At 43.9% G+C, this 22,378-nt stretch overlaps 1 protein-coding gene across 1 annotated transcript in view; it reads left to right on the top strand.

Annotated features, from left to right (window-relative positions):
• Positions 1-22,378, top strand: part of SCUBE3 (signal peptide, CUB domain and EGF like domain containing 3) — a 189,253-nt gene that overhangs the window by 38,581 nt on the left and 128,294 nt on the right. The window contains 2 exon segments of the mRNA XM_073616014.1: positions 1,413-1,535; positions 6,168-6,293. Coding sequence (XP_073472115.1) covers positions 1,413-1,535; positions 6,168-6,293 — 249 coding nt within the window.

Here is a 22,378-nt window from a genome sequence, read left to right as displayed (position 1 = left end):
CCTCGCAGGAGATGGAGGGGAAGGCGGCCATCCCCCCAACCCCCGCGGGAGAAGGACGAGAAGGCGGTGATCATCCCCCCCCCACGGGAGACAGACTGGAAGGCAGCGATCAGAGGCCTCGTTACCTTAGGAGGCAGATGACAAGGATCCAGGGTAGGGCTGCAGCTCCTCGCTCCAGCTACTTCTTGCTCTGAGGCCGTTGCTTCTCCTCCCGGCCGAACAGGAAGTGGGTCCTGAGATCCGATTGGCTTAAGACTCCTTGGCCAGATGGCCATGATTGGCCAGGAGGAGAATTAGGAAAACAATAGCGCATAATAATTCCCTATTGTCACACCAGTGGGTGGGCTCAGGGTGCACCCCTTTTTTGAAGCCAATTAGAGTCTCAGGCTTCAAAAAAAAAAAATTTAAATCCATGCGTCCGATACCCTGCATGTAGATTAGGGTCCGGGCGCATAGATTAGGGGGGGCAGAGCCCCTGCGCCCCATATGGACAGGCCACCACTGGTGCTGTTATTACCTCTAGAGTCAGCGCTTTTTGGTACTGTTATTACTATTAGAGCTGAGAATGTTGTACATGTATCACTGCAGCTAAAGATTTTGCTATTACTAAAAAGAGTCAGGAATTTATTGTGTTGTGTTCAATATTCCCTTCTGCTTCTTTCTTCCATGAATGTATCATGCAGTTATGGAAAACTGGAAGACTTAACCTTGGTAATGATCTACATGACCCAACATGTGCTTCTTCCTTCTCTGAAAGCACTGTACCGCAGGAAAAATAATTTCTTTCAGCTAAATCGGATCTCATAAGCAGTTCCATTGGCTTTTTGCTTTACTTTATTTCAAAGCCCTTTTATGCTTTACAGTCAACTGATACTCATTCTTCTTCTCTTAGCTGTGCTTCACTTCTCTGTGTACCATTCTCTGTGTATATTCATTATTTTTAGCACTGTATGCACATGGCTGAGAGTGCCATATTGGCACTTATGGGCCAGTGCCTAGGGCAGTACGATACGGGTAAAAAGTAAACCAAGCCTCCATTTACAAACTGATAATTTTAAAAGATATTTTGTTTCCAAATACTGGCTACCTCTACACATTTGTGGCTTAATTCAGAAACTCATATAAATTATAAGTCACATGGGCCCCGGTCTTTATTTTTAGTATCGTGTGAACTCTTATAAATTCAATTAACAGTTATCAATATATAAAAAAGTGAAAACATACCACTATCCTTCCCAATAACATTTTGTATAACATATAGATATCTATCCCCTGGTATTCCAAAAAACCCATATTCTCATATAGGTAGAGGTACAACAACCCTTATAGAACTCTTCCACATAGCTGTGTTCATTTTGATGTGCCACTTGGAAGAACCGTGTTGTCAACATATTATCATTCCTTTCTTTTAGATGTTGATGAATGCGTGGAAGGAACAGACACATGCCACATAGACGCCATCTGCCAAAACACCCCTCGGTCATACAAGTGCATATGCAAGTCTGGATACACAGGGGATGGGAAGCATTGCAAAGGTATATTAGAAGCATAGAACATAGACAGTGGGGTTTTTAATCTTGACTGCCCATTTGCTAATGCCTTAGTGCCGCCTGTTCTAGTAACCTGATTTAAAGGATTTCAATAACAGCCTTATACAGATGAAAGAATTCAGAATGTGTGTGGCCATTCTTATCTAGCATGGATGAGCTACTCTGAATTGACAACAAAAATTGCTCTACATGAATGACTATGTCTGCCTTGATGATACCTTGTCTGCCTTGATGATCTGACGTTGGGTACAAATACTGTATGTTAACAATGAGTCCTGGTGATCCTAAAGAAATTTTAATTATTATTAAAAAAAACCATCTGGGTGTTTGGTTTTCATCAATTAATTTGCACAGTAACAGTTTCAGAAACTGAGACAAAGAGTTTAACAGGTTCAATTTACAGATCTATACATTACAGCTCTGCTGTACAGTTATTGTCTAGGCAAGTATTCTTCTTAAGTATTTGCTACTGTTATGTTTTACAATGCTTCCCCACTCCTCAGTCAAAATGTCCAATTCAGCTTCAGGGAATTCCCCGTACAGCATCACTTAAGCCGGCCATGCATGGATTGAACATCATCCGGTTCAGCAGGGACCGGACTGATTTCAACTCATGTATGGACCAGGTGGTTGTACAGCAGTCAATTTACCGACTGACTTCTGTACAACCGCCCTGATGGATTTTTGCCGCTGAATCAGCACTTGCTGGCTATAAGTAAATGTATAAGTAATTACATCAAAATAGTCACGTTTATATGAAAATTACAACTGATATAAAACATATGTGGACCAAAATGAAAAAAATTATTTTCAAGTGAAGAAATACAAAAGAAGTCCAATGTGCAAAAGAAAAGTCCTTCTTTTCTGTTTTCAAATGTTCTTAAACATGTGATAAGGCTCCATCACCAAAAAGGAGAGAATTCAATTGTGAAGCCACCACCCAATGGGAAAAAATGCACATTTACTGGCTAAAGTGTGACCACCTAATTAAAGAGAAGTCAACTGAGCTTTCAGTTGGGCACCCAGCCCTGGATCAACGTAAGGCAACTCCTCCGACTCCCCCGCTGGTGGATTATTGTAACCAGTTCTTAGTCAGGCATCACCCCATAAATATATTTCATGAGAATATAAAAAAGAGATGCCCCGATAGTGTAAAACCTTATGAGCATGTTTATTAGTTGATTAAAATAACTCTTACATTTGGTTAGATTCAAAGTGCTTTAAAACAAATCCTCGCTGGCCAGATAAACATCACCCGCAATTCCGGGAACGCGTGATGATGTTATCATATCGCTCCGCCCTACGCGTTTCATTACATGTGACATCGTCTGGGGCATAGGCGCCATAGCTGCTTATATCCACCATGTAAGACCAAGCCTCATCATGGATTGCAAAATAGATAAACCGTTTTAAGCACCAAGCCTCATTGTGAGTTATAATGATGGCTACTCAGCCCACAACAAAACCTCAAACAGGGTACACTGCAGCCATGTATGACTAATCTGATCTCGGCCCCAATGATGGTAAATGTAAAGCAACACAAGATGCCAGGCCCCCCAGCGGAAAGTATAGGTAATGCAGTCAAGCATACAATACTATTAATAACAAATCAGGGAGCTGCCGCAACCACTGAGGCATCTAATGGTCAAAAATTATAATATGATTTAAATGCAAGTAAATATTTATAACTTGGATACCTAAAGAATCCAAATCACCAAAAATGTGTTAAAATCCCTGTAAGAAGCACTTCAGAGGCCGATTATACTATAATGCTCAAAATCATTAACATTTCATGGTATTGGTTATTTAAAATAAAACAATAAATTATGTGAACCACTTAATACAAAGAAAATTCTTTCTTAATAAAAACTATAAAGATAAATATTACTTGGCCCAATATACAAATTACCCCTAGAGAGAGTCACTGTCTAGTAGCAATGGGATTGACCCAAATAGTTATTGCTATCAATCCATGACAAGGTTTGGTTTTTAATGAATATAAACAGCAATGGCACAGCATGGCGCCCGTGCCCCGGACAATGTCACATGTGAAGAAACGAGTAGGAAGGAGCGACGTGCTGACGTCATTGCGAGTTTCCGAAAGTGCAGGTGCTGGTAATGTGGCCAGCAAGGATTTGTTTTAATGCACTTTCAATCTAACTGAATGTAAGTGTAATTTTAATCAACTAATAAATTTGCCTATAAGATTTTATATAATCAGAGCATCTCTTCTTTATATCCTCATGAAATATATTTATGGGGCGATGCCCGACTAAGAACCAGTCACAATCATCCGCCAGTGGGGACCGAAAGAGTTGTTTATGGTGATCAAGGGCTGGGTGCCCGATTGAAAGCTCAGTTGACATTTCTTTAATTAGGGGGGTCACACTTTAGCCGCTCTTCTAATTGGTGATAGAGGCTTATCACATGTTTAACCACTTCAATACTGGGCACTTTCGCCTTGCTGCCCAGGCCAATTTTCAGCTTTCAGCGCTGTCGCATTTAATTCCGCGGTCATGCACTGCTGTACCCAAAAAAGATTTTTATCATTTTTTTGAGACAGATAAAGCTTTCTTATGGTGGTATTGAATCACCACTGAGTTTTTTTTATTTTTTGTTAAACAAGTACCCAAAAAAAATTTAAAAAGTTTCTTAGTCTCTGTTGCAAAATTTTGTAAATAAGTAATTTTTCTCCTTCACTGATGTGCACTGATGAGGCTACACTGATGGGCACTGATGAGGCGGCACTGATGAAGTGGCACTGATGAGAAGGTACTAGTATGCAGCACTGATGGGTGGCACTGATGGCCACTGATAAGCGGCACTGATGTGCGGCACTGATGAGGAGACACTGACAGGGATCACTGATGGACACTGAAAAGGCAGCACTGATGGGCACTGATTGCCATCACTGATGGGCACTGATTGACACTGATTATCAGTGCAGACCCCCCTTGTCAGGAGAGTCGCTTATCGGCTCTCCCATACGCATGTGCTGTCAGCGTGAATAGAGGAATGCAGATTTGGACTGTGATCAGCTGTGATTGGACACAGCTGATCACATGGTAAAGCGCCTACGTCATAGGCTCTTTACCGTGATGGGAGATGCGGTGTGTCCAAGCACCACTGATCGCTGTGCTGAGTGCCCCCGTGGTCCTGCACAAGTGGCTTGTTCTGAAGGACGTCATATGACATCCAGTCAGAACAATGAAACCCCCACCAGCCATCATTTTGCTATAGGCTGGGCGGGAAGGTGTTAGGAATATTTGAAGGAGGGCTTTCACCCCCTTGCTGCCCAGGCCAATTTTCAGCTTTCAGCGCTGTCACACTTTATATGACAATTGCGTGGTCATGCACTGCTGTACCCAAACAAGATTTTTATCATTTTTTTGAGACAGATAAAGCTTTCTTTTGGTGGTATTTAATCACCACTGTGCTTTTTTGTTGTTGTTGTTAAACAAATGAAAAAGGACCAAAAATGTAAAAAATAAAAAAAGTTTTTCTTTGTTTCTGTTATAAGATTTTTTAAAATATGTAATTTTTCTCCTTCACTGATGTGCGCTGATGAGGCTGCACTGATGGGTACTGATGAGGCGGCACTGATAAGGTGGCACTGATGAGGAGGCACTAATATGTAGCACTGATGGGCGCCACTGATATGCGGCACTGATGGGCACTGATAGGCACACTGATTAGTGGCACTGGTGGACACTGATGGGCGGCACTGATAAGCGACACTGGTGGGCACTGATGGGTGGCACTGACAGGCATGGACACTGAAAGGCAGCACTGATGATCACTGTTTGGCACCTCTGGTGGCCACTGATTGGCATCACAGATGGGCATCACTGGTGGGCACAGGTGGGCATCAATGGTGGGTACTGGCAGGCATTGCTGATGGGACTGTACTGATAATCAATGCACTGATTATCAGCGCAGACCCCCCCTGTCAGGAGAGTCACTTATCGGCTCTCTCCTGCTCATGCGCTGTCAGCATGAATAGAGGAATGTTGATTTACACTGTGATCAGCTGTGATTGGACATGGCTGATCACATGGTAAAGAGCCTACTTCATAGGCTGTTTACCGTGATCAGAGATGAGGTGTGTCTGAGCACCACCATTCGCTGCTCTGCATGCCCCCGGTAGCGTGTACAAGTGGCTTGTTCTGATTGACCTCATATGAAGTCCAGTCAGAACAATGAAACCTTGAACCACCCCCCCCCCCGGCCATCATTTTGCTATAGGCTGGATGGGAAGGTGTTAGGAATATTTGAAGGAGAACTTTTCTTTTGCACATTGTAAAATGAGCTCAGGACAGAGTGCAACTAATCTATGTATGTTGAGATTAAAACCCATGGCCTACAAGAAATTGTCCTGCCAACATAGCAAATGATTTCTCTAGTGTTGCACAGAGTTTTGACCAGCTACTTGAACAATGGGTAGCTGCAATGATTCAGTTGTCCAGAAAACCCGTACCTATGTTTTGTTTCTAGTTTACAAGATTTTCAAAAAGTTGACACCAATCTATGTATGTTTAGATTTATTTAACAGTAAAGGCATAGCTCTGTGAATTCATTTGTTATACGTTTGTAATTATTTCTGTTTCTTTTCCCTAGATGTAGATGAATGTGAACGGGATGATAATGCAGGGTGTGTACACGAGTGTGTGAACATACCTGGAAACTACAGGTGCATGTGTTATGATGGATTTCGATTGGCACACGATGGACACAACTGTCTAGGTAAAGTAAAACTTACTGACAGACAATACCCATAAGAGAGCTGAACTCCAGACACTTATAAAAACAAATTAATGCGACTATGTTTTACCTAATACTTTACTAAATGCATTTTTAAAATTCAGCTACTGTAAATACCTCAATTTGACTTGATTTCAGTATATTTCAATCACCTGTACAGCAGCACTGAGACTGGAAGGAAGCAGGCAGACCAGAGAATCAATCAGTAGTACTGCAAATTGGCTGGCAACTGTAACAAAGAAAGTGTTGTTATCCTCCTGGCTGTGCTGTGTGGTAGAGCTGTAAAAAACCTACAGGACTTAAAACTTATAAAACTTAAAACGATGTTCCAGCTAAAAGTGGAACCTCTGCTTATTTGCTCCTCCACCCCTTCTGGTGCCAAATTTGGCACCTTTCAGAGGGGAGGGGGAATGGGGACCTGTTTTTGACAGGTCCCCGTGCCCACTTCCAGAAGACGGCGCCACGGTGCCGTCCCTCGGAAGTTCTGCCCCCTACTCCTTGCATACGCAGTTGGGAACGAAAGGCTTCGCTGCCGGTTTCCCGTAATGGAGATGGCGGCAGCATCCGACAGCCAATCCGAAAATCGGCTGGGGTGCCGACATCGCGGGCTCCCTGGACAGGTAAGTGTCCATATATTAATGTATATTATGTCCATATATTAAAAGTCAGTAGCTACAGTATTTGTTTTGTTTTTTTTTTCCCCAGGCCAAACTCCTCTTTAAAGGACTGATTATATATATATATATATATATATATATATATATATATATATACAGTATACATATATTTCATCCCTTTATTTAGGTGTTAACCCTAAATTGCTTCCCATGGGCACTTCTGTAAGCAACAATGAAATACTGTTTTAGCTTTATATTTTGTCTATAGTATAACTCGAATGAACATCAAGGAAATGTCACAACAGACCTGTAAACATTTATGAATTGGTAATTTAAGTAATGGTACAAATACACTTAGACCAAAAAAAAAAGAGATCGAGCCAAAGATTACTTTTTTTATACAAATTAATTGAGTTGCCACATACTGTAGTCAGCTTTGTAGACCCAAAAGGAAATCCTACCAACGATATCTATGAAATGCTAGCCCAGATAGCAAGCAATTGAGCTGCAAGTTTGAAAATGACTTGCTAAGCTATTTCTAGACTGGCCAGGCTTCACAAGTTTGTTGCACAATTGCAGCAAGTCCGCATTGCATGACTCCAGATCAACTTTCTTTACAAACATTCTGCGAGTCTGCTGCAAGTTCTGGTTCAGTTATGTTGGGCAATAGTCATCACTCCACAGAGGTCACTGTGGCTTACAGAGCTCTCGCTGTAGACTCAGCACTGCAACTTTGTTCTTGCTAGAGATCTGCCATGCAAATTTGCTACAATTTGAAAAAGTGCCAACTAGAACTTGTGCTTCAAGTGCTCTGCAAGTGTACAACTTGCCAGTGAAAATGTGCGGCAAGTTAACAAGACGTTAACAATTCAACACTGCCACAAATTTGTGGCAAGTTATCCTTGCTATCTGGGAATAAAGTACTTAAAGCGGAGTTCCATTTCTACTTATCTGTCCCCCCCCCCCTCCGGTGCCACGTTTGGCACCTTTCAGAGAGGGGGGGGAGGAATGGGTACCTGTTTTTGACAAGTCCCCTTTCCCCACTTCCGAAGATGGTGCCATAACGCCGTCCCTCAGAGGTTCGGCCCCCATTCTCCTTCCTCTGCTTCCAGGCCAAATAGGAATTAAAGCGCGCTTTGCACATGCACAGTAGGTAATCAGCTTTGAAGCCCGAAAGGCTCCACTGCTGGTTTCCTTTAACAGGAATGGTGTCGGCAGCATCCGACAGCCAATCCGAAAATCGGCTGGGGTGCCAACATCCTGGGAACCCTGGACAGGTAAGTGTCCTAATATTTAAAGTCAGCAGCTACAGTATTTGTAGCTACTGGCTTTACATTTTTCCTGGGGGTCCGGAACACCTCTAAAGCTGAACTCAATGAAAAGTAAAAATGCTCCTTTGCAGATGGGCTCCCCCTGCATTGTTAAATGTTTGTTTGGGTCTAGAACAGGGGTGTCAAACTCCATTTCATCAAGGGATGAATTAGCATTATTGATGCCCTCAAATGACCAGTTGTACCTGTAAGACTAGATGTCCAGAGCACCCCACCCCCCTTACATCAGATGTCAAGAGCCCCCTACCATCAGAAGTCAGGTGTCCCTCACCCTCCCTTACATCACAGTGCACCCCCTTACCTTGGAGGAATTTTGTCCTCCTTTCTGCTGTTAACTGCAGAGAAAAGGTGGGCACGGAGATAAGGGGGGTTTCGCAGCAGCAGGAGAGATGCAAGGGCCACATGAAGTGGTGTGGAGGGGGCCCGGATTTGGCCCGCGGACCTTGTGTTTGACACATGTGGTCTAGAGGAACAAGAAAAGCAGTTTTACCTAATCCTCTGCACCCACAGGCTCCCTCCAAGCTGCAAGACTGGTCCAGGAAGCCCCATTTTTCTCCTATGCAGGTCTTCTTACATCATCAAGGCCCTGCATTGGACATTTGGACTCCAAGGAACAGTCCACCGCTGGGGTGTAGGGGAGCACTGGCTGCGGTAGGAGTGCAGGATCTGGTAAGTAAAACTGCTTTTCCTAGCCTTCAGACAAAAATGTGAATTTAACCCTTGCAATGCAGGGACAGCCCTATTGCAAGGGAGTATTTTGACTTTCCCTGAAGGTGGGTTTCAACTATGCCGCAACATATTAAATACAGTAGCCATAAACACCTACATTTGTTTTTAGTACATTTGAGTCTGTAAAATAAATCATAGAAAGTATTTTGTTTAATTTCTTTGAAAAGTGCAAAAAAAATACCTGGGATGTTGACAGACATTTTGTTGATAATTTCCTGTGCACTCTGCCTGTACTGCATTCTTATCAGTTATCTCAGATGGGATGGGTTATGTAGTTCTCAATGCTATGGAGAAAATGAGAGGGAAAGGTTCTGTAGTCCTCTCGTGCTTCTGCTGTCTTAATACAGTAAGGGTGAGTGTTACTACCCTAGGACAGGAAATGTGTTCTTGACAGAATCAACAGATGAAAGGACCTGGAAAGCTACAACATATTACAATTTTGATTTTGGGTTTTTTAAATGCTTTAATTACTGTGTCCCACTGCAGGAACTTATGCTGTGGGTGAATAGATCTAGTGACACCTCTAATGCCGCGTACTCACGACCAGTGTTGCCAACCCCCTGAAATGAAATTTACTGGCAGGATGTCAAAATTTACAAACGGCACAACTTTTTTTACTGACAAAAAACATGAAAATTACTGGCAGATCCGCATTTTTTTACTGGCGCTGCAAAAAAGTACCTAAAATTACTATTGTCAGTGCTAAACAGTGCAAGGATACATATTTGAACTATAAACATATAGCTAGTGCTATTAGCAATGTATTTAAGTTAAACAAAAGTCAAAAAACATATTTCTCCATTGACATGAAGGTCAGGTTACTATAACCCAGCTAGCACTAGGTCCCCTCCTTACATCAGAGTCTGCAAGGATCCCCCTTACAGTGAAAGGGAACTCTTATGTAAAGGGGAACGCTGCAGATCATGATCTAAGGGGGAACTCTGATGTAAGGGGAGGCTCTGGTGACCAGAGACCACCTTATATCAGAGTCCACTGTGTTCCCTTTACATCAGAGTTCCCAATTACATCAGGGTCTGCAGATTGAGTTCCCCTTTGCACTGTAAGGGGCAATCCTGCAGACTTTGATGTAAAGGGGAATGCCAGGAACTCTGATGTGGTGGGCACTCTGGTGACCAGAGACCACCTTCCATAGAGTGAATACACTAAGGTAAGGGGAGTTACTAATTTAGGGGGAAACCTTTATATCAGTGCCACTTACATTATTGTATTCACTCCCCCTTACATCAGCAACCCCCCTAGACTGGCCTGGCGGTGCTGTCACTGACCTCCTCTCAGGTGCATCATGCAGGGCTTAGTCAGATGGCTCCAGCTTGGCGGCTCTGGTTTTCCTATGGTCTCCTCTCCACAGTCCACACATGTCTGACTTCTCCCGTGACCCAATGATCCCGGCGGCGCTCCCACTCTTGACTCCTTTCCCGACTCCCCCTCAGAGACTGCAGACATGATGTAGAAAATGGTCAGAGGCTGGGGGCAGGAGATGGTCAGAGGCTGCGGGCAGGAGATGGTCAGAGGCTGCGGGCAGGAGATGGTCAGAGGCTGCGGGCAGGAGATGGTCATAGGCTGCGGGCAGGGGATGGTCAGAGGCTGTGGGCACTGGGCAGGAGATGGTCAGAGGCTGTGGGCAGGAGATGGTCAGAGGCTGTGGGCAGGAGATGGTCAGAGGCTGTGGGCACTGGGCAGGGGATGGTCAGAGGCTGTGGGCAGGAGATGGTCAGAGGCTGTGGGCAGGAGATGGTCAGAGGCTGTGGGCACTGGGCAGGGGATGGTCAGAGTCTGTGGGCACTGGGCAGGGGATGGTCAGAGGCTGTGGGCAGGGGCTGGTCAGAAGCTGTGGGCAGGAGATGGTCAGAGGCTGTGGGCACTGGGCAGGGGATGGTCAGAGGATGTGGGCACTGGGCAGGAGATGGTCAGAGGCTGTGGGCAGGAGATGGTCAGAGGCTGTGGGCACTGGGCAGGGGATGGTCAGAGGCTGTGGGCAGGAGATGGTCAGAGGCTGTGGGCAGGAGATGGTCAGAGGCTGTGGGCAGGAGATGGTCAGAGGCTGTGGGCACTGGGCATGGGATGGTCAGAGGCTGTGGGGCTGGGCATGGTAGTTTCCTCCACTGTCCCCCTTCAGATACTAGAATATAGAATACCTGTCTCACTCTCCACTTTAGTCAGGGACAGTGTCCGCCTGGCGCCTTCTGTCACTCACTGTGACCCTTTCATCTCTCCAGTGACAGTCACAGTGTCCTCCTCCAGTCCTCTACCGGGCCGGCTTCACCCCACCCCCCCAACCCGTAATGTCCTCCTGTCGCCGTGGCTGGGCCAGCTAACATGGCTCCTCCTGCTCCCCCCGCTGAACCGCAGAGAAAAACGAGCGACGGCTTCTGTTTAAAAATGGCGCCAGGCGGCGTCATTACATTACTGCGCATGCGCCGGCCTGCCGAGCTTGTACGATCTTTCCCGTGTCCTGCAGGCTTCGGAACGGCGCATGCGCAGTTGCATGGCCGACCCGCAGCCATCTTTTTTACGGGCACCGGCTGCCCGTAACGGACATTCACGGGCACCCCGAAAATGGGGTGATTTTTACGGGCTGCCCGTAAATTTACGGGCGGTTGGCAACACTGCACACGACCGGTTTTCCCATCAGAATAAACTCTGAAGGTTTTTCCGATGGAGTTCCAATGGAATTCCGCTGAAACATGATCACACCAAAGTCCGATCGTCAAGAACGCGGTGACGTACAGCACGTACAACGGGAGTAGAAAAAGGAAGTTCAATAGCCAGTAGCCAATAGCTTCTGTCTCGTACTTGCTTCAGAGCATGCACTGTTTTTGGTCCGTCGGAACAGCATACAGACGAGCAGTTTTCCCGACAGGAATTGGTTCCGGAAATATTTAGAACATGTTCTATTTCTAGGTCTGTCAGAATTTTCGAAAAAAAAAAGTCCAATGAGGCATACACGCGATCGGAATATACAATGAAAAGCTTCCGTCGGACTCTTTCTGTCGGACATTCCGCTCGTGTGTACGCGGCATAAGGGAAGATCATTATGCTGGTGGATCAGCATGAAAAATGCTGTCTCTGGCAACTGGTTGGACACAAAAGCCATTGTTGCAATACCACAAGACTTGGACAAGACATTCCATACAGGCTGAAGACATACATGTTAGCTTCTATATGCGTATAGTTTTTTAATATTTGAATAAGGAGTATGTGGATGATCTAATAGTACCAGCTTTGGATTTCTGAATCATCTCACAAAATATAAGGGAACTTGCTGTTGTTTTGGAGTTAAGTGTGCAAAGGAGAAGGGCAGAACTTGTTGTATTGTGCAGGGTTTGGGCTTTCTGGTAGAATGATATATACTGAAATTACATTTCAGAATGGCTGATAAGCACAAATCATTCCTTGTGGAGAAGTACCATGGTATGTTACCAAATAACCATAGTAATCAGAGAGCTTAGCCATTTGCCATGGTAAATTTGTCTTTTTCTGTAGAGGGAAATTTACCATGAAAAATACTCACAAGCCATGAAATGCCATAGTAATTTCATGGTCCATTTTTCATTTGCCATGGTCATTTTGTTTCTTTTTCTATAAGGAGAAAATGAATCGTGGTGAATGTTCAAATCAAATGTGTCATAGAAATTTCCTGGCAATTTGGCATTTCTGTACCAATTTTGTAATAAAAGAAAACCTTTTCTCAATTGCAGCCATGGTACTTTCTTTAACACGTGCAATGAATTAAAGGTAGAACAGCTACACTTCCTGCATGCTTAATTGATTACAGATTTTTAAAATCAATTACAAGTGGTTATATAGTGAGTCCACGAAAAACTGACGTTTCAGTTCTGAGCGAAAGACTGGTAAAAAATGATGTCAAGAAAGATTTCTGTACTGGCCCAGGTCCATCCAATAGCAGTGGCCAACCGTGGTACTCTATAATTTTCTAAGCTTTAGCAGGTCAATGTATTTAAAAAAAAAGTCATTTTCAATATTTTCTATTACAAAAGGTTTTATTAATGTTCAGTCAAACAAACAGAGCCAACAATTAAGGTAGTTACAATGCAAAATAATCATGTAAAAACATTTTCAATATTTTCAAATCTGCAGCTTTCATTAAATTAATACTTGGTAACTCTGACATGACGGTCCTTGTTCAAACACTTCATGTTATCAGATAACACGCTCTGTCCCTGTTTCCCAGTTGTGCTCCTTTGTTGTCATGCTGTTACAAAGGCTTCCAATAGGTAATCATTTTAACATACATTAGGCAGGAATGGTAAACTGTTGTCACCATCATAAAATGCCACGCAGTCATTGCTGGAGCACAGGCATGTGGAAATAAAATGGCTGCAAAGAGACTGCAGCTCTAAGATGCGATAAAGGATGAAAAAAGGTGGAAACAGTATAAAAGGCAGTTGTTAATTATACACCATGAAATACCCATGCTGTATGTGTAGATAGTTCACACTCATGCTGTTTTGCTGTGTATATTTATAGACATATTGTAAGTACCCCATGTTTTTCACCAATCAACATGGCAGCTGTAAAAATATGTCTTAGCATAGAACCTTTGGGTTGCCAGCAGGTGGCATAGGTTTCTCTGTTGTGCAAAGTCCAAGAATTGTCCAGGGATTTTGGGGTTCACTGTGGACATTTCAACCCTTGGATATATTCCACTGGAAACATCTGACATGCAAATAGAGCACTGAAGCAAAGTCCTTTTTTGGTGGAAAAAGCACAGTTCATAAACAAACTGTGGTGGACGCTGACTAAGTTCAGGCTTGTGAATTGTCAGGCTCAGAGTTGCAACTCATGTTGTGGAATAGGTCAAGCAGAGCAAGCAATAAACAGCCAAATAGCATAAACCATAATGCCCTGTACACACGACCAGTTTTCCCGTCAAAATAAACTGTGAAGGTTTTCCCGACGGAGTTCCGATGGAATTCCGCTCAAGCTGTCTTGCCTACACATGGTCACACCAAATTCCGACTGTTCAGAACGCAGTGACGTACAACACATAGGACGGGACTAGAAAGCGGAAATACAATAGCCAGTAGCCAATAGCTTACGTCTCGAACTTGCTTCAGAGCATGCATCATTTTTGGTACATCGGAACAGCATACAGACAAGCGGTTTTCCGATAGGAATTGGTTCCGTCGTAATAATTTAGAACATGTTCTTTTTCTAGGTCCATCAGAATTTTCGATGTAAAAAGTCCAATGGGGCATACACACAATCGGAATATATGATGAAAAGCTCCTGTCTGACTTTTTCTGCCGGACATTCCGCTTGTGTGTACACGGCATTAGACAGGATAGAATTGTAGAATTGTAAAAAGTTATATAAATTGCAGACCTTCCAAAACCCAGGCGGTCTTTATTTTTTTTACAGAGACCAATGCAGGAAGACTTAATTGTATATGTGATTACAAATGTATTATATACCGTATTTATCGGCGTATAACACGCACAGGCGTATAACACGCACATTCATTTTAAGAGGGAAGTTTCAGGAAAAAAAACAAAAATTTTAAATAAGGAACTTTGGAGCAAAATAAGGGTCAGTGCCCATCTGCAGCCTCATCAATCCACATAAATGCAGCCTCACGATTGCCTCCAGTGCAGCAGCCTCACCATTGCCATCAGTGCAGCCTGACTGACGTCCACCTGCAGCCTAGAGGGGACAGGGAGGGGGCGGGACGAGCGCTGACAGATTACATACAAAGAGAATCTCCTATGATAGACAGAACAGTGGTCCAATGGCGGCCAAGGAGATGGGACTTCCTATTACAGAGCCTGCCAAGTAAACAGGAGATTCTCGCTGTATGTAATCTGACAGCGCTCGTCCAGCCCCCCTTCTTGTCCCCTCCGAGGCAGCTAAAATTGAAGTATTGGCGTATAACACGCACACACTATTTGCACCTGATTTTCATGGTAAAAAAGTGAGTGTTATACGCCAATAAATACAGTATTTGGTAGTATTAAATTAGTGTAGGGATTACACTAGGTTAATTTTGTCTGTTACGTCTAATGCCGCGTACACACGATCAGACTTTCTGGCATACTTGGTCCGGCACACTTTCCGACGGACTTTGTCCGCCCGGTGTGCCGGACTTTAAAACGGACGGACTTGCCCACACACAACCGGACTTTCCGGCGGGCTAGGCCCCCCATCTTTCCGACGGACTTTCGCCGGAGTTACGGCGGACTTTCAGAATGAACGGACTTGCCCACACATGGACAAGTCCGTTCATTTTGAACGTGACTCAGGTACGACGGGACTAGAAAAGGAAGTCAATCTTGCCGCTTTTATCGGCGAGATTGACACCTTGCGAGCCCCGTCGCGGGTCATACCAGGCCCTTAGGTCTGGTATGGGTTATAAAGGGAAGCCCCTAAAACGGCGTGGGGTCCCCCCTATAATCCATACCAGACCACGATCCGAGCACGCAGCCCGGCCGGTCAGGAAAGGGGGTGGGGACGAGCGAGCGGCCCCCCTCCTGAACCATACCGGGCCGCATGCCCTCAACATGGGGGTGGGTGCTTTGGGGGAGGGGGCGCCCTGCGGGGCCCACCCACCCCAAAGCACCTTGTCCCCATGTTGATGAGGACAAGGGCCTCTTCCCGACAACCCTGGCCGTTGGTTGTCGGGGTCTGCGGGCAGGGGGCTTATCGGAATCCAGGAGCCCCCTATAAGAGGGCCCCCAGATCCCGGCCCCCCACCCTATGTGAATGAGTATGGGGTACATGGTACCCCTACCCATTCACCTAGGGAAAAAGTGTCAATAATAAAACACACTACACAGGTTTTTAAATTAATTTATTAAACAGCTCCGGGGAGGTCTTCCTCCGGCTTCGAGGGTCTTCCTCCGGCTTCGGGGGTCTTCTTTCGGCTTCAGGGGTCCCTCCGGTTCCTCTTCTCCCAGCGTCCGGTTGGTTCTTCTCCGCTCCCTCTGGCCTCATCTCCCGGTGTTCCAGTTCTTCGGCCGGCTCCTTCGCTGTCTTCATGCCGCTCTTTTGCCAGCGGAGGCCCGGACTTCTGGGCTTCTTGTCTTCTTGTCTTCTTCCCTCTTCTCTTCTCCAGATGTTGACACGACGCTCTCTCTGGCTGGACTGCTCTCTGAGCGCTCCGCTGTGACTTATATAGGCAGAGACCCCGCCCCTTATGATGTCACAGTCCCGGGTGATGTTGACCACGCCCCCTAAAACATCACAGTCCCAGCATGCCCAGGGACTGTGACAGCATAAGGGGCGGGGTCTCCGCCTATATAAGTCACAACGGAGCGCTCAGAGAGCAGTCAAGCCGGAGAGAGTGTCGTGTCAACATCTAGAGAAGAGAAGAGGGAAGAAGACAAGAAGCCCAGAAGTCCGGACCTCCGCTGGCAAAAGAGCGGCATGAAGACAGCGGAGGAACCGGCCGAAGAACTGGAACACCGGGAGAAGAGGCGGGAGAGAGCGGAGAAGAACCAACCGGACGCCGAGAGAAGAGGAACCGGAGGGACCCCCGAAGCCGGAAGAAAACCCCCGAAGCCGGAGGAAGACCCCCCCCCAGAGCTGTTTAATAAATTAATTTAAAAACCTGTGTAGTTTGTTTTATTATTGACACTTTTTCCCTAGGTGAATGGGTAGGGGTACCATGTACCCCATACTCATTCACATAGGGTGGAGGGCCGGGATCTGGGGGCCCTCGTCCTCATCAACATGGGGACAAGGTGTTTTGGAGTGGGGGGCCCCGCAGGGCCCCCCATCCCCCAAAGCACCCGCCCCCCATGTTGAGGGCATGCGGCCTGGTACGAGTCAGGAGGGGGGGCGCTCGCTCATCCCCACCCCCTTTCTTGACCGGCCGGGCTGCGTACTCGGATCGGGGTCTGGTATGGATTTTAGGGGGGACCCCACGCTGTTTTTTCGGCGTAGGGGCTTCCCTTTAAAATCCATACCAGACCAAAGGGCCTGGTATGCCACGCGCTCACCGCAATAGGAAAATTTGTTTTTCCTATTGCAGCGAGCGCGAGATGCAATACCCTGCCCTTGCGTCGTATCTGGTCCGTTAGACCAGCATACAGACGAGCAGGCTTTCCGTCGGACCAGCACACAGACGAGCGGACTTTCCGCCAGAAACTGAGTCCGACAGAAAGATTTAAAACATTTTTCAAATCTAGGTCTGGCGGGCTTTTTGGAAAAAGTCCACCGGAAAAGTCCGCCGGAGCCTTCACAAGGTCGGATTGTCCAGCGGACTCTGGTCCGCCGGACCAAGTATGCCGGAAAGTCCGCTCATGTGTACGCGGCATAAGGGTTTAAAATTAATGTTTTGTTTTTGGGTGCTTAGTTATGTTATGATTTGGATTACAGGTTAAGGGTTCCTTTTATGGGTTAATTTAAGCATTAGGGTTGGGGTTTAAAGTGAACCTGTAGCCAGTCTATGGACGTTTATATGTATATAAGCAAGCTGTAATGAGTTTTAAAACAAGCTTTTACTGACCTCTGTAGATACAGATACTGTGGATTTATCCCCAAAATTTATGACAGAGTTACCAAGCAAAACAATTGTAGTTAGTTCCACAGCAGTTTTAGCTAACCCTATATCCTATCCATGCCCCGACTGGCTTCTTCAAATTTCGACTGCGTTCTTTTAAACTCCATTCATTTCTGTGGGAAGTTAATATATTACAGGGCCTGCAACAGTGGGCAGCCTTTCCAAAGGAATAGAGAATCTTCTGCACATACACATAAATGACCAGCTTGGAGACTTTGGGAACAGTGGCTAAGCTGTGCAAGGACCTTGGAGAAACAAGGGATTTGCTGGGGAAGGTAGGCAAGCATTTCAAAGATAAAACAATTTAACCATTTCTACTCTATCCAAAGAAAAATCATGGCTTTAAGAGTTACTTCAATAAAAGAGTTAGGTCAAGTTTTAGAGTTTTATTAAAGGATAGCTTAAAAGTATCAGGTCAGTTTTAGGTTAATATAATAGGGATCAGGGGTCGTAGTGGACATTTCTTTGTACATTAGTATTCTGTGCTTAAGCCCCTGCAACAAGATGGCTTACAGTTCTCAGTCTTGAAAATCAATGTATCTGGATTCTAGAGCACCACGAAGGACCAAGTGGATGATTTCACTCTGATCTTTAATATTTGGTACCTTTAATGCCAGAAATAGGCTGCATCAAGACTGTGCTAAAGCAATTTATAAAGGTCACTAGATGATATGGCTGCACCTACAGAGAATGTTCTCTCTAGGAGGAGGATGACAGTGGAGAAGGAGCTGGGCCCTATTAGCAGATCTTGTTGAGAATCACTGCATGTTTACAATAAAAATGACTTTGTCTGCCAACTGATACCTGATCCAACACATGGAGATGCAATCTCTTTACAACTTCAATCACCTGGCAATTTAATACTAGGCTTTTGATATCTGATGTTCAGAACTAGCAATGTCAGCAGCATTTAATTCCACAACAGGCGTGGAGTGTTTTAACTTGTAACAGTTGTGTGGAGTCTTCTCAATGCCAGCAACTTTGACTTCAGTAGAAAAAAAATCCCAAATAAGATGTGATTCCTTGATCACCATGGGTGATCCATGCAGAAGTACTATGCTCATTACTTTACTCATTGAAGCCCATTGAGCAGTACACAGTGAAAGAGCTGAAATCTTTACAGTTTACTGCTTCCCACTACAGAGTCCAGGGCTGTCAAACATAATTCAGTCCCTATTATTACAGAGCAAGAACAGTATAACCATTTGAAACTTTTACACTGTTGTGCTATGTGCTGGGTGCAATAACGAACAGCAACATTTTATTGCACTGAGTAAGGTGAATGTCCAGCTAAAACCTTTTTTTTAGTTTTGGATAGTGTGGGTAGGTTGGATTTTTACTGCTATAAAGGGCTCTGTTAGAGTGATTTCCCCCCACTTCTTGTCACAGTGACTACACTTATACCAGACAAGAAGTGAGTGAAAACCTGCAACAGGAACACAGGCAGGAGTAAAGCAAAAAAAAAAAAAAAAAAACTTTGACTAGACATAGGGTTTATTTACTAAAGGCAAAAAGCTGTTCACTTTGCAAGAGAAAATGGACATTGCAGGAGAATTTTCCCCAGAGCTTGGTTAATGCTGTGAAATTTGGTTCGCAAAAAAATAACCACATTAAAACAAAATGAAAAAACAGTATTCCTGCTTGCACATGATTGGATGCTTCACCTCATTCACTAAGCTCTGGGGAAAATTATTTTTCAAAGTGATTAGAAAATCAACCATATGCAGTGTCCTCAAAGCTTATTTATGTTATCCTGGTTTGTATTAGTTGAATTTCTGATCAAAATAGAACCAATGGTGTTGGAGCTGACAGTGATGTTCTTGTTTTCCTGGACCACAATGAAACTCTATGTTATAAACCAGCTACAAAGCCACCAGAACAGTTTGAGACACTCAGTTTTTCTATTGGTTCTGAAGCAAAGTGTTGCAGCTTCTGATTTAGAAACATTTTGATATCAGTTGGTTCCTGAAGTAAACGTCACACCTCCTATCTTCATAGCTGAAAGTGTGCTGAGATATATATTTTCGTAAAGAAGGCACTGAAAGTTGATGTAATATTTGGGAAAAGCGATCAGAGCATTATATTATCAATAAAAAAATGGTCTGGCTGAGTATTGTAGTGACGCAGATCCTTGTTAACCTAGTTATACCCTTATTGCATTACCACTGAGGTTCTTTAACTTGTTCCACATTAGGATCTTAAGGATAACTTTTCTTTATGGTGTTTTCCAAATCTTAAAACCACCTTCCTCCTCAGAAGCCCACAAATCTAATTCTATTGACTTAAATAGAGGAAGTCAGGAGCTGGGCAGGGAGGGGGAACCATGTGGTATGTTTCTGAGGTGGACCTCTGGGGAAATGAAAACCTGTATTTTATTTTCTGCCAGTATTTCAGCTTTTAAGAAGCAGAAAACTGTTACATGATTGCTAGCAGACTGCAGATCATAGAGCTATTACCATGTTTATAACAAGAGCCAAGTCTGTTATTCACCTTCAGCCTCAAAACCAGCAGCAACTCAAATCCCCATAATTTCAGGCATTATGTGCTACCAACTCAAATAGGTACCCTGCCAGAAAAGTGTTCCTACTTTGATTTAAGTAAATGTGCTTTAAAGTAGTGGTTCTCAATCAGACCAGGGTTGGGTAAATTCTTTAAAAACCTTCTATTCCCCAACAATAAAAAAAAATGCTTTTAATACTCGTACAATAAAAGTATTGGATGGCAAAGTATGTAATTAAAATGCATAAAAAGGTAGTAATCAATTGAAGATATTGCCTGTAGAAGAGTTACTCTAATTAAAATAGACTCTATGACATAAATTATTTAAAGCTGAAATTTAGTGAAAATTATTTTAGTTAAAAACAGCACTCGGGGCAGTACTTACCATGAATGAACTGTGCTTGATTAAAATCTGAAGTCATCTGCCCTCGAATACCCCTGTAGCAATAATATTCTATTGTGGGGGTATCCAGGGGCAGAAGACTTCAGACTTTATTCAAACATAGCTTCTAGTATAGGGGATATTCTTCATTCAAGTACTGTCCCTAGTGCTGTTTTTTTTATTTTGTTAAACTTCAACTTTAAGTCTATTTACCGCTTTATTCTTTTTCTCATTCTAATGTTGTCTTTTTATCTCTCTGTTCTTGTTCTCCTCTCTTCCCCTGTCATTCTCTCTCTCTAATTTTCTTTTTCTCTGGTTCTCTCTCCTTCAATCTCTCCCCCTTGTTCTCGCTGTCTTCCTCTTTCTCGCATCCTCATTTTATCTCACTGTATTTTATTAGCTCTCACTCTCTTCTGTCCGCCTATACTGCCTTCTTTTTTTCCTTTGTGTCAATCTGACTACTTTCTCTCACCTTTTTTCTTCCCTGTTGGTTTGTCCATCCTCACTTTTATTGTCACACACAGGCAATTGGTTTGCACCAAGTTGTGCATTAGCAAAGAATACTGTTTTAACGTGCATGAACATTCGAAATAACCATACTGTAGTGAAAGAAATGAGCCATGCATGTATTTTGTAGGACTGCAAGCAAACGGTAGAGTTGCAACATTTGAAAGGTATCACTAGTAAACACTTATTTGAACTTTGCACCAGTGGTGGTAATCTTGAAAATTATACAGGGCTCTAAAAGTCCCCAACACTTTTAGAGGGATGCACAATGGCAGTTGTTTTTGTTGAAGTACATTGCATGATTGGGCTGTAACACATGGCTAAAAATTTTAGTCCTTCATTGGTGTCAGTAGAAGTATTTATAACACCCAGCATTGATGTCAGTGGCTGACAAAATAGCCACCAGCATTGATGCCAGTGGAAGTAATAGTAACTCTATGATTATTGTCAATAGTAGTAATAGTAGTTCCCAGCACTGGTGTCAGTGGCAGTAATAGTAACTCCCTGCATTAGTGTCAGTGGCTGCAGTAATAACCCCCAGAATTGGTGTCAGTGGACACATTAATAACCTCTACTATTATTTAACCCCCCGCATTGGTGATTAGAGTCAATATTACTTAATTATGCTTCTTTGCCTCACCTGGAGCGGAGGTTGTCTTCATTCGTAGCAGTATTATGTAACCCCCTTCTCACTGGTGGTCAGTGGCAACATCATTTACTCCCTTCCCACAGCGGGAGTGGTCAGGTGGTCAGCGGGAGTAATATTCATCCTCTATTGAATAGAAGCAGTATTATGTCTCACCCCCCCCCACACACACACACACACACACACACACACATTGGTGGCCAATATTTGTTTACCTGATCACACGTTCCCACACAACTCTCTCCCTTTTACGGCCAGGACTCTATTTATACTCTATCAATCCACCTGACAACATCAACCTTGTTTTAGTGCTGGGTGATGAAATGCAGAGAGCACCCCACTTCTGCTCTACTGTCTGACGGGCCTTCATAACCACCAAGAATAGACTATGCCCAAGCCTTTAAGATGAAACATCCTTTCAATTATGCATCTTATCATTGTATAACATGGGTTTTTGTATAAAGCTTGCCAGCTGCTTTTCACTAATAGTAGATTAAATCTGATTGATTTATGATAGTTTACTGCCCCATGCTCTGACACCAGACACCATGTTTTATGTACTTTTATTTGTATTTCCTAAATTGAAAACATATGCAAACATTTTTATGCTAAATCTAATTTAGCGAGAATATTATACATAGAAGCAATTACTGTATAAAGGATCCTCAGAGCTTATTTATCTTATCTGTATTTATACTGTATGAAATTCAGATTAAAATGGAACCAACTATGTTGGTACTTACAGGGATGTTCTTGCTTTCCTGAATCACACTGCAACACTGAAGATGCGCGAACACATATGTAATTGTAATTA

This window comes from Aquarana catesbeiana, linkage group LG02 (genome assembly GCF_042186555.1).
Source record: "Aquarana catesbeiana isolate 2022-GZ linkage group LG02, ASM4218655v1, whole genome shotgun sequence".
NCBI classification, from domain to species: domain Eukaryota; kingdom Metazoa; phylum Chordata; class Amphibia; order Anura; family Ranidae; genus Aquarana; species Aquarana catesbeiana.
This window is presented reverse-complemented; position numbering and strand designations above follow the sequence as displayed.